Raw genomic sequence first — 17046 nt, forward strand, 5'->3', positions numbered from 1 at the left:
GCTGGACAGACAGAGTTACGGACCCGAGCTGGGGGTCGGGGTGGGGGAGGGTAGAGGGCAGGGGAAGAAGCAGGGAGATCGAAGCATGGGCAAAGAGGAGGGTCTTGAGGTGGGTCTTGAAGGTGGCAAGGGAGGGGGCAAGACAGAGGGACTGCAGGATGGAGTTCCAGAGGTTGGGGCAGAGTGGCGGAAGGCCCGTCCGCCAATAGTGGGATGAGCAAGACGGGGGACGTGAAGCAGGCCGGAGCCCATTGAGCGGAGGGAGCAAATAGGGTGGTGGGGGTTAGGAGGTCGGAGAAGTAGCGGGGAGGGCTTTGAAGGTGAGGACCAGGATCTTGAACTGTATCCTCTGTGTGATGGGAAGCCAGTGGAGTTGGGCAAGGATGGGGGTGCTAGGGCCGCGGAGCCTAGTGCAGGAGAGGACATGGGCTGCAGAGTTCTGGATGGGGAGTTGGGGAGGCTGACGAGCAGTGACTTTGCATAGTTGAGCCTCGACGTATTACGGCGTGTATGAGAGTTTCGGCGGCCTGTGGTGTGAGACAGTGTCAGAGTCGGGTGACGTTGTGGAGGTGGGGGAAGGCAGAGTGGGTCATGACGCGAATGTGAGGTAGAAAGGATAGTTGAGGGTCAAACAAGACCCCAAGGTTCCGGACTGGCTTAGTAAGGTGGAGTGTGCAACCATGGATGGTGATGCTGTCAGCGCCTGAGGTGAGGCGGCACTGATGGGAGCCAATCAGGAGAGCTTCGGTCTTGTTGATGTTCAACTGAAGAAAGTGAAGCATTCCCTGTTCTAAAAGTTACTGCAGTTTCCCTGATTGTTATGAGCAAGGAGGGCAGCCCTCTGTGCAGGAAATTAGATGTTATTCCATCGCTGCTGACTTTGGGGTGTGAAAGGTGCATGTATGCAGTTGACACCCAACTCTATCTTTCTGCCTCCACCCTCAACTCCAGGACCACTGCTGACCTGACAGACTGTCTGTCGGACATCAAGTCCTGGATGAGGGCACATTTCCTACAGTTGAATGTGAACAAGACTGAGGCCCTCCTGATTGGCTCACACCAGCGCCTCAGCACCTCAGGCTCTGGCAGCATCAACCTCCATGGTTGCACACTACAGCTCACCAAGCCAGTCAGGAACCGAGGTGTCTTGTTCGACCCTCAACTATCTTTTCTCCTCCACATTCAACCATGACCCGCTCTGCCTTCCCTCACCTCCATAACATTGCCCGACTCTGCCACTACCTCACCCCTCAGGCCACTGAAACTCTTGTTCATGCCTTCATCACCTCCAGGCTCGACTATGCAAATGCTCTGCTTGTCGGCCTTCCCAACTCCTCCCTCCACAGGCTGCAGATAATCCAGAACTCTGCAGACCGTGTCCTCTCCCGCACCAAACTCTGTAACCCCATCTCCCCCACTCTGGTCCGACTTCACTGGCTCCCTATCCTTCAGAGGATCCAGTTCAAGATACTGGTTGTCACATACAAAGCCCTCCATGGCTTCGCCCCACCCTACCTCTGCGACCTCCTAACCCCCCTTCCAACCCACCCGTTCCCTCCGCTCAGCCGGCTCCAGCCTGCTCCACATCCCCCGACCAACCCGCCCCACCATTGGTGGGGGAGTCTTCAGCCACTCTGTCCCCAACCTCTGGAATTCCATCCCCCAGTCACTCTGCCTGTCCCCCTCCTTAGCCTCCTTCAAGTCCCGCCTCAAGACCCTCCTCTTCGACCATGCCATCGGCCACCCCTCTTCCCTTCCCCTCTCTTACCCCCCCAACCCCAGCTCGGTTCTGAAATGCTGTACTCTGTCCAGCGCCTTGGGACGTGCTCCCGACGTGAAAGGCGCTATACAAATGTAATCTTGTTTAAGTTGTTGTTCAAGGCCCATCACAAGACCTTCATTTACGACTGTGCCTTTGGTCATCTTCCCTCCTCAAACACTCCCCCCCCCCCCCCCAAGACCCCACCGACCACCCCTCTCTGATCCCAACCATGTAGCTTGGATGTAAACCCCTCATTTTCCAGTGCCTTGGGATGTCCTCCCGACATGAAAGGTGCTATTTAAAGGTAATTTGTTGTTATATTTAGCCTTTTTACATTTGCTAAGGGCATTATTGAAGTTTTTTTGTCTTTTACCAACAGAGTAATGATAATAAATTTAATAGTTATCTTATTCAAGCTTTCTCCACCGGCTGTATTGTGATTGTTAGGGTAGCAGTGAAATAGAGAGCAAGGTGGTCCTTGCTGGGCAAATACCTTAAAACTTACCAGTGCATTTCGTAAATTTCTTTTGGAGTAAACTCACCTGTATTTGTGCTATTAACTGATGCAATCTTTTCAGTTACCATTATTGCATTTTGTACAATGTCCTTTCAGCAGAAATAAATTCACTTAATAGAATTTACAACCACTGCAATAATATGGAGTTAAAAAACAATTTTTGTGTTCAAATGTCTGTTAAATGTCAGTAAAGTATTCATATTTAATCACTGTTAAATGGTTAGAAAATTATCTATACCCTTTAGTTTAGTGTTTGGAATTATCACTTTAACACACAGTAGACAACTACTTTTTATTGAAATTTAAGTTGAATTTTTTTTACAATTATTTTTCTGTAGCTCTGAAATGCAGAGCAACCTCCAGTAACCTTATGTGGAATGTGTTGTGCCTCCATCTGAACAGCCTGTTAAGGGAGCTGAATCATGACTGAACCACCCAAGATGGTGCACAACGTCCTAGGGCACGTGTTCAAAGCAAGTTTACTTTATTTTGATTGTGTGTTTAGAGTCATTGTGCAAAGGGGATGTTTGAATGCATCCCACACAGCTAATGAACAGGGTGTAAGATCAAGACTTAAAATTATTGACCCATAATGTTTTTTTTATGTAACAGCACAAATTCTGTGCTACTCCTTTCCAGTTCATCTCACTTGCACTTCACCTCCCCAAATTTAATTTGCATTTAGTAATGTTTTCTACAGCTGTTGGTCACTGACTGGGAACATTCCAAATGGAATACTGCAGGGAAGCAGCTTCAGTTGCATTCACCCCTCCCTTAAAGTGCTGTTCACAATGTTTCTCAAGATAAACCCAATCGAGTTCGTACTTCAGCAAAGTAGAATTTTAATGAGGACGTTTTGAACTCAATTTGCACTGTGTGTTCTCTTTCAGCATGGTAGTACCAATAATTTTAACGTTACAGAGTTTGTAACAAATCTACTTTGGTGTAAAACTCTTCTACAATCAAATTGAAGACTTGTTTAAGCCAATTCAATAAAGTTAACCATTTATTTCATTGTCAGGCACCATTCTGAGTTTCATATTCATGAATGTGGAGTGGGATGACTGGAATGTACACTGGCATGACTTGTCAAAGGCCATGTATTTAATTCAGAAAAGGTTGTGACTAGTGCGTATTTATGAATTTCATTAGCCAAATTTATTCAAAGGCTCCAGTAATATGAATGAAAAAAGTATTTTTTATTAAGTGTCAACTTATGCTATATCTTATTACCAGCGTAAGAACAAAGAAGATTGTTGCATGTAGATTGTTACAAGATTTTGTTACAAAATAAAAACAAATTACTATGGAGTAAGTGGTCCATAATTTACAGTGAAGACCATTTAAGATTTGAAAATCACCCTAGAAGCTGTCATGGTCACTCCTTTTGTTTTCTATGCCTGTCTGTTGTTTAAATATATTGAGTATTGCTTTAAATAATTTTTAAAAATATGTTTAATGTTTTTGATACTTATGGTGCCATTAAGTCTGACTCTAGCGTCGATTGCAACTTTTTGGCGGGGTAACTGACTATAATTTGCATGGATAGGAAGGTGTACTGTTGGGTCACTTAAAGGATGATTTTGATTGCACAATACGAAAGGCACCAGTTACATCAATTACTATACAATTACCATTGCGGACCCTAATTCGGGGCAGGGCTGAATGCCCATAAAAGAACGAGCGCCATGTGCTGGTGATTTTTCGACCTGATGACAAAGGTACATGCTCTGACTATTGATGAGTAGTAGTTAGAGGTTGGTTCTTTGTACACTTTACATTAATTTAATTACAAGTGGCTGCTAGCGTGTGTAGTTTAAGTGTGATTAACGTTTGTTATCTCATAGTTGTGTTTGTTGATATTTATCATGTCGTTTACGATTTAATGCCGAGGTTTGTGATTTCAGCAAAGTTACAATAAAATTCTGTTGAGCTAACTTAACCGTGCTTAACTCAAGCTTTCTGTATAAATCAAGGAAGGAGGGTATACACAAACAGGTTCAGCCAAGGTCACAAATGTGTAAAATAAACCTCTGATTGACAGAAGATTCCCTATTTGCTTTAATTTAAATAGCAATTAGTAGTACCTGTGATCCTGGAAGAACTCATTAGTCAAGTTACACTTAGTTATAGGGATTTGCATTCATTAGTGAGGATTGAAAACAGAGGCCAACCAGTAAACTGAGGGAGAGCGAGCTATATTGTGGGTGTACGTATAAGGGAGATTAGAACCGTCTCAAAGCTCCAAATATATAGGTATCTGCCGAGACCAATAAAATTAAACCAAATGATATTGTGAAAAAATAGTTATTTCCAACAATACTTTAATATACATTGGCTAAAAAAGAGTACAGTTGGTGCAGTGCTTACTTAGGTTTGCGTTGACGTTCTGACATTGCTCTCTGACTGTCTTTCAGTCACTGCATAATTGACTTAATTGAAAGACTTGTTGCCGGACTAAATTTGTGCTGTAATTCTATTTGAGGTTTGTACATATTCTAACCCCCAACAGTTGCCATTCTAGTTCCTATATTGTTATGGCTTGACCCTTTGAAAGGACTGGATCAATGATCCGAGCTCTCCCAACATGCCTTTTGAACCACGTTTTACGGGATGATCTCTTCAGAAGAACTGTTTCTGATCCTTATTGATCTGTCTGTGAAGTATAATAGCAAGATATGGAAGAACCATATGTTTATGTGTAGCTCCACATAATTTGGTAGCGCGTGTATGGTATTTCGTCACTTCAGCTAGTAATTGCACATGCGGTGACGGGTCGACTACTTCTCCCGCGATTCAATGCAGCTGGTAAGTAAGTGAGTAATGGAGGGCAGGGTAGCAGCATCACGAATTAGGAGATGATTAATACAACTAGTGCAAAGAAATCTTAGGAGGCTTTGATTGGAAACTGAATAGGACTCGGGTGCATGTACGACATAGACGACTGTACAATTTATAAAGATAAGACTTGTATGAGTTTTACTGTATGCATAATCTTGCAAGCATATGTATTGAAATATTCTTAAAAATATATGTCACTGAGTAGCAAGGGCAAGACATGGATTCAAAATTGCCTGAAGAGAAGGAAGCCGAGGGACACCAGTTCAAAATGGGGTTGATATTGAGCGGAGTGCCTCAGGGGCCTGTACTGGGACCATTACTGTTCCTTGTATATATTAATGATATGGATTTTCAGACATTGTGTAAAGTAGGTAAATTTGTAGATGACAACCAAGGTGAGGGGGACTGTGAACTTGGAGGAGACAGCAAAGATCTTACAAAGAGAGCTTGATTGGGTATGTGTATGGACTGATAACTGGCAAATGAAGTTTAATACAGATAGATGCAAGGAAAAGCATATAGCAAGTAAGAAAAGGTAACACATGCACTCCGTAGCTGGCATAGAACTTGTCATAGCCTAAGCTGAAAGAGATCTAGGGATGTTTGTTGATACATTCAAAACATTATGTGGCAGCAATAAACAAGGCAAACAGGATACTGGACTATATTTATGCCCTCGCACCTCCCTACCTATCTGCTTAGCCCCCATTCCACCACCCGCTGCCTCTGTTTGGCTGGCTCCAGTTTCCTGTTTGTCCCTCGTCCCCTCTGCTCCACCATCGGTGGCTGTGCCTTCAGCCGCTTTGCCCCGAAACTTTGGAACTCTCTCCCTCAATCCCTCTGCCTTGCCCCTCCCTCCCCACCTCCAAATCCCACCATTTTGATCATGCTTACAGTCACCATCCCCCTCCCTTTCCCCCTCGCTTGGTGTCAGACTCCGCCACTGTCAAGTGCTCTGGGACCTTACCCCACGAGAAGGGCGCTATAATAAATGCAAGTTGTTGTAGTTGTATATTGCTAAATCAGTTAAGTTCAGATCCGTCTTACTCATGCTGTACAGTCCTCTGCTCAGACCGCACCTTTGAGTACTGCATACAGTATTCTGGTCACTGAGACATAATGTTGCTGCCCAGGCCTAGAGTTAAAGGAGAGAGCAATGAGGATGATCCTCAGTGCCTTAGTGTTAGAGTAATGAACCATGAACAAAAACAGATAAGGTAAATCTCTTCAATCATGGAAGGAGACATTTCAGAGGGGACCTTATAGAGATATATTTGAAGCGCTCTGAGACGCAGTCCAGCGTGGAGGGCGCTATATAAATCCAAGTTGTTGTATATAAAATTGTAAATGGATTGGAAAAGTAATCCCAAAACAATACGTTAGGATGCACCGAAACAGCAGAAACAAGAGAACATAGTTTTAGAGTTGCCAAGGGCAATTTCAGAGGATGGAGCAGGAATTATTTATTTACCAGAGGGTAATTCACAACTTGAACAGATTGCCGGGAAGTGTGGTTGAGACATGATGGATATTCTGGAAGGACAAGATCAAATGGCCTACGTTATCCAAAACTGATCTTCTTAGTAGGTAGATAGTTTTTTTTAAGATACATTCCTTTCAAATTAAGACTATCTTCCAAAACATTCATTATAAAAAATGTAATTCTTAATTGAAAGCAATACTTTGGATACTCTTAAGCATGGTGAAGTTTTTCTGCATAACTCTTGACATAAACTCCTGCATAAATATTGACCAAAGAAATGAAAATCGACCACCTATCGCACTGTCTTCAGACTGCAAAATTAGCACAATTAATGAGAATAAAAGCAGCTTCCAGAGTATCCAGAGTATGATCATCCCTGTAAAGACCATGATGATTTGTAGAATTTTTTAAAAATTTGGTCTTTACCTCATTGATTGATTTTGCATGAAGATAACCAGCATACTTTTAAAATCGAATTTTACTAAATAAATCTGTATATAAATTTCTTTATTATTTAAGTGGTAGGGTTTATCATCAAGATGTTAAATGCTTATAAATTCTGTTTGCACATATTAATGTTTGCACCCCATTGATTGTTCTGTGGTGGAGGGACTCACTCCATCCAAAGCATCAAAATAAATTCTTCTTAAATCAACTGCAAGATATAAGTTTGTGCAATGGTTAAAGAGGCAGGAGAAACTGAACACAGTCCTTAACATGCAACAACGAGAACTTGGATACCTTGTAAATCAATCACATCAGACAATGAAAAACACACCATGGATCAGGTTGAGGTTTTGCCAGGGGTGGGTGTGGGGGGAGTCAAAAAGCATTTTTTTTACACAAAGATGGACACAAAGGGACAGAGAGTTAAATGTACACTGGAATATGGCAGGTAGCACCATATTTCAAGTGTATGAATTATTATTAAATAACTAAGTCAGAAATATGAATCCACGTGACAATTTTTGTACAATAATGGTATTTTCATAAATGACACATACCCATTACTGTATTTTCCACCTCAACCAAGGTCCTGTCTGCAAAAGAGAGTGGGAAGACATCTTGACAACACCTTGCTTAACAGAGCGTTGCAGATTGATGGTTCTTAAGAATTTGCTTTGAATGGAGAGAATGCAGTTACCTTCTCAGACTGTGTGAAGGAGTATCTGTCTCAAGAGCATTGAAAACAGAATGAAGTTCAAACAAACAGATGCAAATCAACCAGTGAATAAACATTTTGGTCATAATTAGCCAACTATGTCATGGTGTGTGTAAAGGTGATATGAATTGAAATGGATGATCCTATTAAGCAGAGTGCTGCATGAAAAGGTCACTGCCGTGATATTGCTAAGTATGGTGACTGGAAATCCGATTGCAAGGTGGGTGGAGGAGATCCGGTGTTAATCCAGAAAAGAGATATTTAATGCCAGAGCTCATTTCTGATACTGCCCAAGTTCACAAGTTACAATTTTGATTGACCTGGCAAACAAACACATCCCCTGCTGTAATGCATGAAGCTCTTAATGAACTTTCTGAGCTGCTCCTCTACTTTGACCGTGTCACCTTCCTAGCCCTGCACACCCTGCTCTCCACTCCTCCTGATCCCAACCCCCAGATCAGGTGCAAATCCGTGACTGTCCAGCACCTTGGGACGTCCTCCTGACGTGAAAATGTAACTATACAAATGTAATTTGTTGTTGTTGCTGGGTATAGAAATGGATGGATCATTCAAAGTTGCTGTCAATAAAGTTCTTGGAAACCTAGGTGTCTGAATGTCTGCAGACTTAAGCTCGTGAGTGGAAGGAGAAGTTGGCAAGTATGGTTTTAACAGCCTGCAACAATATAAATACAAATTTACATTTGTATAGCGCCTTTCACATCAGGAGGATGTCCCCAGGCACTGGACAGTTAGGGATATGGACCTGAGCATGGAGGATTGGGATAAGGGAGGGTGAAGGGTAGGAGGGTGGCCGAAGGTAGGGTTGAATAGGAGGGTCTTGAGATGTGCTTGAAAGAGGTAAAGGAGGGAGTGAGGCGAAGGGACTGTTAGATGGAGTTCCAAAGGGTGGAGGCAGATTGAAGGCCCGACTGCGGATAATGGGGCAGGTCAGGCGGGGGTGTGGAGCAGCCCATAGCCTGCTGAATGGAGGGAGTGGACAGGCTGATATGGGTATATAAAGATTGGAATTAAAAATATTTTTGCAGCGGACCTTTAAAAAATATTAAGACAACTTTCAGGAGGACGTATGGAAACTGCCTGTTGTAGGCAAGGTTGAGAATAATGATGAAGAGTACTTTGGTTTTGACTGTGTCAAATGACTGCACTAGAACAGTGAACAGATGCTAGTGATGTGCAGGTAGTACAATATAATGTATGTTGTGTTTGTCAAATATTAATATATAGTAAACTTCTGATAACTTGTTGCTCCAAGGGAAAATGTTTCAGTGTCGAATTATCAGGAGTGGTGAGTTAGGCACATATATAAGTAAACTAAGTAAACTCCTCATAACTTGACCCAGTCTTGTCACCACCACTTAAATCATCATGCTGTCAATATCCCGGCCACATTTATTTATGTAAACATATGCCTAACTCGCCAGTTCTGATAACTTGTCACCGAGTCCTTTTCCCTAGGAGTTAAGTTTACTGTAAATACATGTGGCTGGAATGTTCACAGCACAACATTATTATTAGGAGTTTAGTTTACTGTGATTAATTTATAGCATTTCACTGTCTTGTGTTGCAAAAAGACAGTAAAACTAAATGACTCAGTAGTTAAATTATGGTACTAAATTCAGTACTGCAAATTTAAATGGTGGAAACCGACTACGTGTTCGAGTCAGATTCAGCACTGATCAACTTTGACCAACTAAAGTGAGTTAAAACCAAATTAAAAGGATTTTTTTTTCCTGTTTTATTACAATCTTGTATTTAACTTGGATATCACCCTCCCACCCCCATGTTTATAGTATTGACTCTTTTATAGTTTGTGGTTCCATCTGAAAATAAATAAAATGTTAGTCATAACAAACTTTCATTCACACAGTAGAATTAATGAGATTGTAGAGAGTAGCTGTTTTTGTTCAATTCAGCAGTTTAAGTTAGAATCTGTCTTGCTATTTCAAGTTTGGTTAAGGCTATATAATGCACTGCAAAATTTTGATGTAGGGAATTCATACAGCAACAGACCTGTCATGTGTAGCAATCATTACTACAGTCATGTGTAGTAATAATAGTAATCCTTGCATTTGATATAGCGCCTTATCATGTCTTCGAGACATCTCACAGCGCTTCGCAAAATATATTGTAGCATCACATTCAGAAAATAGCCATTTGTGACCTGAGGCTCAACGTTTTAAAACACACTACCATTCATTGGTACAAAAGGGACACTTCGATAGAGAGTCAAATGCCTGTAGTTGGAAACTTGTAACTAAATAATCCTCGAGGCAAAAGCCTTAATTTAACAAGGTTACTGCCCTTTTGCAGAGGTCAGAACTGATATTCCAGTTTAATAGGCTGTGTGATGGGATAGGCAGGGGCCAAACTTCCCCTTCTTTTCTGCTTTCCTGAAGGTGGTCTCTCGTGCTGAAGTTTCACTTTCTCCATGAGTAGTTTTGATTCTTTCCCCAAATAGCTATTTTTTCCAATCAGAGCATAGACAATGAGTACAAGTCTTTATGATTGGGAGTTACATCAAATTCATTAACTTATCCACAAATCGATTCTCTTTTTTTCTCTCTCTTTTTCCCATCAGTGATCAGGACTGGGATCCTGACTTTTAACTCACCTGCCACCCCAAACCTCAGACATTGAGGCCAATTGTAATTGAGGCCAATTGAGGCCTCCACGACTATCCCAACAGAGATTGTCTAATTTAGCACAAAGCAAGGATTGAATCAGTATCATGCCATGCAGAGAAGCAATGCCACTGGGAGAAGCAAAGCTTAGGACTGTTGAACTAGTTAAGGTCCACCCACACATGGAAATTTGAATCTTAAAACTGGATTTGCTGAATCTCAATAACATAGGTTTTTGAAGCAGACTGTTCAAACAGCAAGTCTCCCTGACACCTTTTCTTGAGATTGTCACCTTGAATAAGTTACTGTATGTGGTTGAACAACCTGCTATCCACATGTGAAATGAACTGTTGTAATCCACTGAACCACTGTGTTGTAGCCAAGATTAGGTTAGTCTTATTTGTCTATTGGTTTTGTAAATAGCACCTGAAAACCTTTCCGCCTGCAGCGAAATTCCAGGTTACCTTGGTTATGTTTCCCAGATATCTGTCTAGGGAGATGAGGTGGCATTCATTCCCTCACTGAATGTTTATCACAGATCTGTTTCCTTAGTTTTGTTTATTCATGTAAGGTGAATTCCTGACTGTTTGCTTGCATTTGTAAGGGGCTACAGGTTTAATTTGCAGACCTTTGAATTATAGCTGGTGTTATCATAGCAGTGGGATGCAATTAGAATCTTCCTGAAAACTCACAAATAAATATTTGTCATTTCTTTAACCTGAGTGTGCTTATAGATGAGATTGTCCATTGGATATTACAGTATTCAAGATGGGGATTTTTGTTTCATTTGTAAACATTCTATTAAACTTCTTTTTCTCTCGATTTGGTTTCAGTCCCTGTTATGCTCAACCCATCCAACTGCTTTTACATTTGAATGAACAAATTAACATGAATGAGTTGTGCAATCGACCATGTTGTGCATTGCGTGAGTTTCTCACTGGATCCTCGGTACGAGCAACCAGCATCATTTCTCCTTTTGGATTGGAATTTAGTACTCTCTGTATATGTCGATAATCATCTTAAAGCACACAGAAAATATTTTGACTGAGAAAGCTGTTCATTTCTTGTCAAAATATTGTGGGCTGCCCTCACTGATATAGTGGGTACTTTGGTCAGTATTTGATGGGGTACTAAGCCATGTGGTCCAGAGAGCTCCTAGGAGTAAATATCAGCCTGTGTTAATTTAGCTAAGAGTCCTGTACTTTCATTTTGAATCATATAATTTCAACACATTTCACACAATGAGTTAAATTTGAATTGTAGTGACTGATGCAAGTGGGGTCAGATTAGCTGCCTGTGATTTTATTCCGAAGCCTTCCATCTCTCAGTCTGTTTGTGGGGTCAGCTAATCTGTACCAGCAATAACCAATAAATGAGTATTTTACTGAATTTAGATGAGAGACATATTGGTCAGGACACCAGAGGAATGCCTTCTTCCTCTTTGAAACAGTGTCACACACCCATTTTAATATCAGCTTAAAACAGGATCATGGGTGACTGCCTTATCTGATAGCAGAGGACTTGTAGAGCTCAACAATTGGCCACTGGGTCTGGACTGAAGAATGAGAGGGTAACAAAATCAGTCAGAGTGTCATATCTTCTATAAACCTGAGACTATCTTCTGGGCCCAACTGGAACCTGCAGGAGAGAAGGAGTGAAACTGAAAAGGATTTCACAAATATAAGTAATGTAACTAGTTTAGCTAGTTGTAAATTTTTTTGCAATGAAGTTGCTATAAAAGTGCTATACAATATTCCAATGAATGTTGGCACTTCTGTTTTTTGTTTTTTTAAAAAAAATAGGTACTTGCCTCCAAAGATGGTGGTTCATGAAAAGAGAAATGCTTCCACATTTTATTTTGTTTGAATAGGTTTGGGTGGGAGGGAGAGAAAAAAATACTGTAAATTGCTCACATCCTTGCATAACAGCTGCAGAGTTATTTATTTGCATCAATTTCCTTCAGCCCCATTTGCAAACCTTTCCCAGTGGTATTGAAAATCGGGAATGGCTGTGCATTTAGGTCAGCAAAAGAGATGGAGATGTAGGTTCATATTAAAATTCTGCAAAGCTTGCTGGGATCTGATCGTCACAGCAGCCAAACTGAGGTAGATGCAGAGGCACAGGCAGTGTTTGCATCATCTCTGAACATCTCTGGGAGACAGTGATTTTAGTTGCATCGGAGAACAGGCTACATCACTCGGTCAAAATACAAATTTTTTGCTTTGGTTTGATGCTCACTAAAGCTGTTGCATTTTGAATTCCTCGAGGAAAGCCTTGTCTCTTGCCAGCTTGTTTGTTTACTGCAGTGTGCCTGCCTGTGATTTTATTCCGAAGCCTTCCATCTCTGAGTCTGTTTGTTGTTCGATCTGTTTCTGGAAAAGTGTCGCTGTTCTATCTAGTTAAAGGAGACTAAACGGGGGAAAGAGGGAGAGAAAGCTTCTCATTTTGCCAGCAGGTTCCGAAGAAATTTAGCTGCTTTATCGTATGGGGGAGCAATGCATAGTGCATAACGATTTGCCTTGCTGAAGAATCTTAGCAGACAGGGAACCACATGGAGCAAGCACTGTTGATAATGTAAAGCTTCACATTCAGTTGCAATGGGCTGTACTACCAGTATCATTCTGTTTGAAGGTTTGCGGACTGTCGTTGAGAGAAATTGTGGTTATATTTGCAAACAGCAGATACAGCAAACATCTGTGGATAATACAGTTCAGAGCTTGGTTCGTGAGGAGACAAGTAAACCGACCCATTCAGCTTTGGTAAACACTGAAATTTTATTATTGCTGTATAGCATTTAGCAGTGGAATCTGTTCAGAAGTGATGATGTTTGTTCATTTTATAACTTAAATATTGGCTTTAATACTATACATTCATCCTTGTAAATTGGAATTGGAGCTCTATATCTGCAAGTTCTAGAATGCATTAATTTTACCTTTAGCAGCTTGGAAATATATCTGTCAGCTCAGCATGCAATCGAGCCAAACATTCAGCTGATATATTGACTGGCAATAGCGTCTCTTTAAATGAGTGAAAATATAAATTTCAGGAATTAAAAAAAATCAGTATAATTTTCAACATTGGTTTTCTTTACAAAAATGTACTGCCAGTGCCATTTTCAATGAAGGTTTTGCCAGAACATATCTTTATTTAAGGTGTTAGGGAAATAGGTCTGCAACTATACCGTTAAACCTGTCTCAAAGATCATACATATTAGTGATTGTTTTAGATTAAATAGATTTAATGAATCTGCTTTAAACTAATCACATGTCTCTAAAGACCACCCAAACCAAAATGTGATTGTTTTATTCAATGATTTGACTGTATGTTTAATAATAAACCTAGCATTCCAAAATCTGTGTGCCCTGAGAAAGATAACTGAGGCAAATAGACGAGACCTAAACAGTAATCTATCAATTTGGTGTTGGTTAACCCTTTTGAGCAATTCCTAATAATGATCCTTTCATTTAACATAGCACCTTTCATGTTGGAAGTGCATTTCAAAGCACTTCATAGGGTTTATTGGAAAATCCAAAGCCTGTGCACTTTATAACCGGTTCTTTTCATGTGCCCACAGCTTGTATATCAAGGCTTCTAAGTACCATATTGGAAGGAAGTTGGGTGATTCTGTGACTCAGTGCAGTCCAATGACCTACGAAAGTTCACTTGTGTAACAATACCTAATGAACAATAGTAAACATAGCTTTAATTCATGTTACAAATGTTATTATTTGTAACAATCGCATTGGTTTACAATTATATTTTTAATGAAAAGCTATAATGTCATTTTTATTTTTACTTAAATATAGTTACATTGGTACATTGTTACCTTCAAGTGCTCTGGGACGCTACCCTGCATGAGGGGCGCTATTATAAATGCAAGTTGTTGTCATTAATATATCAACTTGAAAACCTACCAAAATGCATACCTGAGTAAATAATTTCTCAGTTTATTTGTAGAATTTTGAGGTAACCTTATTGGCAAGTTGCTTTAATATGTCCTAGTTTGTATATCAAGGCTTCTAAATAGCACATTGGAAGGAAGCTGATGCTGTGCTTCAGTGTCCTTTGATATTCATAATTCCAATAATAGATTGTTTTAAAGGGATGTTTGATTGCTGTTAAGAATGTTACTTTCAAACTGTACCCATTTTACATACCTAGGTATTTTGATAAATTATAAGTATATGGATGTATATTTTGCCTGCAAATATACAGTCAATTTACTTTACAGTATATTCTGTGAAGTGGTTTGAGACATATAGAAGACGTGAAAAGCGCTATATTAAATGCTAGGATTATTATTATGAATATTAAAAAACACAGCCATTATCATAATCTGGCATTACTGCATCTTAAAACTGTAGCTGCATTAGGGTGAGGGTTCTATCATGACTCTGCATTGATGATGTTTCCCATGAGAATATCCTTCTTGTATTGTGTGCGATTATGAAAATCTCTGCTACTTGTACGGTTGTCAAAGTTTTGTGGTTGTAAGACTGTGGTTTCTGTTCTTCTGCAATATTTATTAATTTTCCATTCCAACTCTATGTTATGTGGCACATCTCTGTGCCACATAATCCATAGCGTGCTAAATCACAAGCACTCTATGGGGTTTAGTTTAGAGTGGGTTGATTTTCAATACCTGTTAAATTTCGGCACCCATTTCACAGTATTACAGTATGTGTATTGCTTAACTAACCCAAACCTTGAATTCCACCAAAGAAACATGATATAATCCAAATGAGGTTAAACATTAAATGTGACTTTCATAGGATCCGGAATTGTTTTCGAAAGATTTAATACAATTCAGTAAAAAGGATCTGCATCATTACATTAAAAATGCAGAGATAAAGAATTATTTTTGTGTTTATATGTTTACATTACTATTTAATTTGGATCATTAGGTAATGTTGCTGGACCACCAACTGGTTGGGTTACATTTTATATTGCAGCACACTATATAATTAATGTCAGTTTGGTATGCACATTTTGAGGGCAAAAGGCTCTTTTGTTGACTGTTACAATGACAATGCATTGTTCTTTTAATGACAGCCAGGTATTTTCACTCCTCTTTGAACAATTGAGCTGTTTGCTTTCTATCTTCCTGCAAGTATCTGGGAGATTGCAGTTTCATCAGTCCAACTGTCTGTGAACAATATTTCGTCACCTTTTTTAAAGCATTGCTGTAGTGAATGATGATGGCATTTTTCTGCTTTGCTTGTTAGTTTCATTTTATAAGTAGAATTTCATGATTATAATTTTCAAATTTCCATTCACATCTATTTTTACTGTATATTGTAAAGTAACACAGTTACCTCTTCTGAATCCCTATGACTTTATTTGGGGTTTTTAATTTCATTTGGTGCAGTTTACGTCTGATTTCTGCTGGATGTCTTTCTCTTGAACCAGGGCATGCTTTCAACCAGATCAGATTACAAACCACATGCCTATGTTACCATGCACTGCAGGGCAGTAAAGGAACAGAGATTACAATTAGGGCGTTTCTCATTTTTAGTTGGAACTGATTGTAAATGCACACACAGAGCTATTGTTAGGGCAGCTGTGTCTGAAATTACATCAAGGTTACTTGCAGCAAATTACTTTATAGCTATGTATGACTTTTTTTTACCATTTTGTTGTAGAGGGAGAATTAACATTTTGTTTTCCACTGCAAAAGCTCAATACCTGTTCAGTCTCAGTAATTTAATCTTTGGAGGCTCCACAATGAAGTACACAATTGGAGTCCCACAGGAAGGCTTGAACTGTTCTGCCTTAAACCATGCCATTTCTGGTGGTGTCTTGTTTTCTTATCTACAATTGTCTTGTTTAAATACAGTGGACAAATGGGAATTCTGATTATATTCTCATGTTGGTATCCTCATGGGTGTTAGATGTCAGCCTGGCTCAAATTGGAGCACTCTCACCTCTGAGTCAGAAGATTGTGGGTTCAAGCCCCACATTGGGACTTCAAACTCATATAGTTTATGCTGACGTCTAATGCAGTGCTAGGGATGTACTGCAGTGTCAGAGGTGCCATCCTTTGAATGAGACCTAAAAATGAGGTAATTGAGATATACGGTCTGCATGCTCAGGTGGAGATTAAAGCATTCATGGCACTTTTCAAAAAGATCAAACTTGCCACATTTGCTCACAAAGTACACAGTACTATATATTTCAGTATATTCTGTGAAGCGCTTTATCATGTTGACATGAAGGGCACAATATCAAATGCAAGGATTATTATGATGTCTGCATATGGCAACGCCACCTCCCCCCCCCATTTCATTGTTAACACTGAGCTACTCACACAACCAATATCACAGATTCAATTTGTGTCTTTGTTAGCTAAATTAGGGAAGGGTGAGGAGGAGACTGAGATAGTTGCTAGGGAGAGGAATGGTTATTTAGGATTTCACTTCTGATGGATTTCAAGTGACCTTCCCCCACTGCAAGAGCATACGTGAATGTATGAGAGCAAAAGATTAGATCTTGCTGTCATGATCTCTTTCAACACCAGAATTGAATACCCTAGACACTTTGAGTCCTTACGTCTAAATCACAGGATACCAACTAAACAGCCTACACGCTTTTACTTTCATGCCTCCTATGCTAAATGGAGCTAGAGCTTGCACTATTTAT

At 40.1% G+C, this 17046-nt stretch overlaps 1 protein-coding gene across 1 annotated transcript in view; it reads left to right on the top strand.

The window, feature by feature from the left end:
• The first annotated feature begins 12989 nt into the window (after positions 1 to 12989).
• The window catches only part of dock9b (dedicator of cytokinesis 9b), a 148008-nt gene continuing 143951 nt past the window's right edge, over positions 12990 to 17046 (top strand). Inside the window, exon 1 of the mRNA XM_042334262.1 lies at positions 12990 to 13166. Within this exon, the coding sequence (XP_042190196.1) occupies positions 13005 to 13166 (162 nt within the window). The 5' untranslated portion in view covers positions 12990 to 13004. The remainder of the gene's footprint in view (positions 13167 to 17046) is intronic.

This window comes from Callorhinchus milii, unplaced genomic scaffold (assembly GCF_018977255.1).
Source record: "Callorhinchus milii isolate IMCB2004 unplaced genomic scaffold, IMCB_Cmil_1.0 Scaffold4, whole genome shotgun sequence".
In the NCBI taxonomy this organism is placed as follows: Eukaryota; Metazoa; Chordata; class Chondrichthyes; order Chimaeriformes; family Callorhinchidae; genus Callorhinchus; species Callorhinchus milii.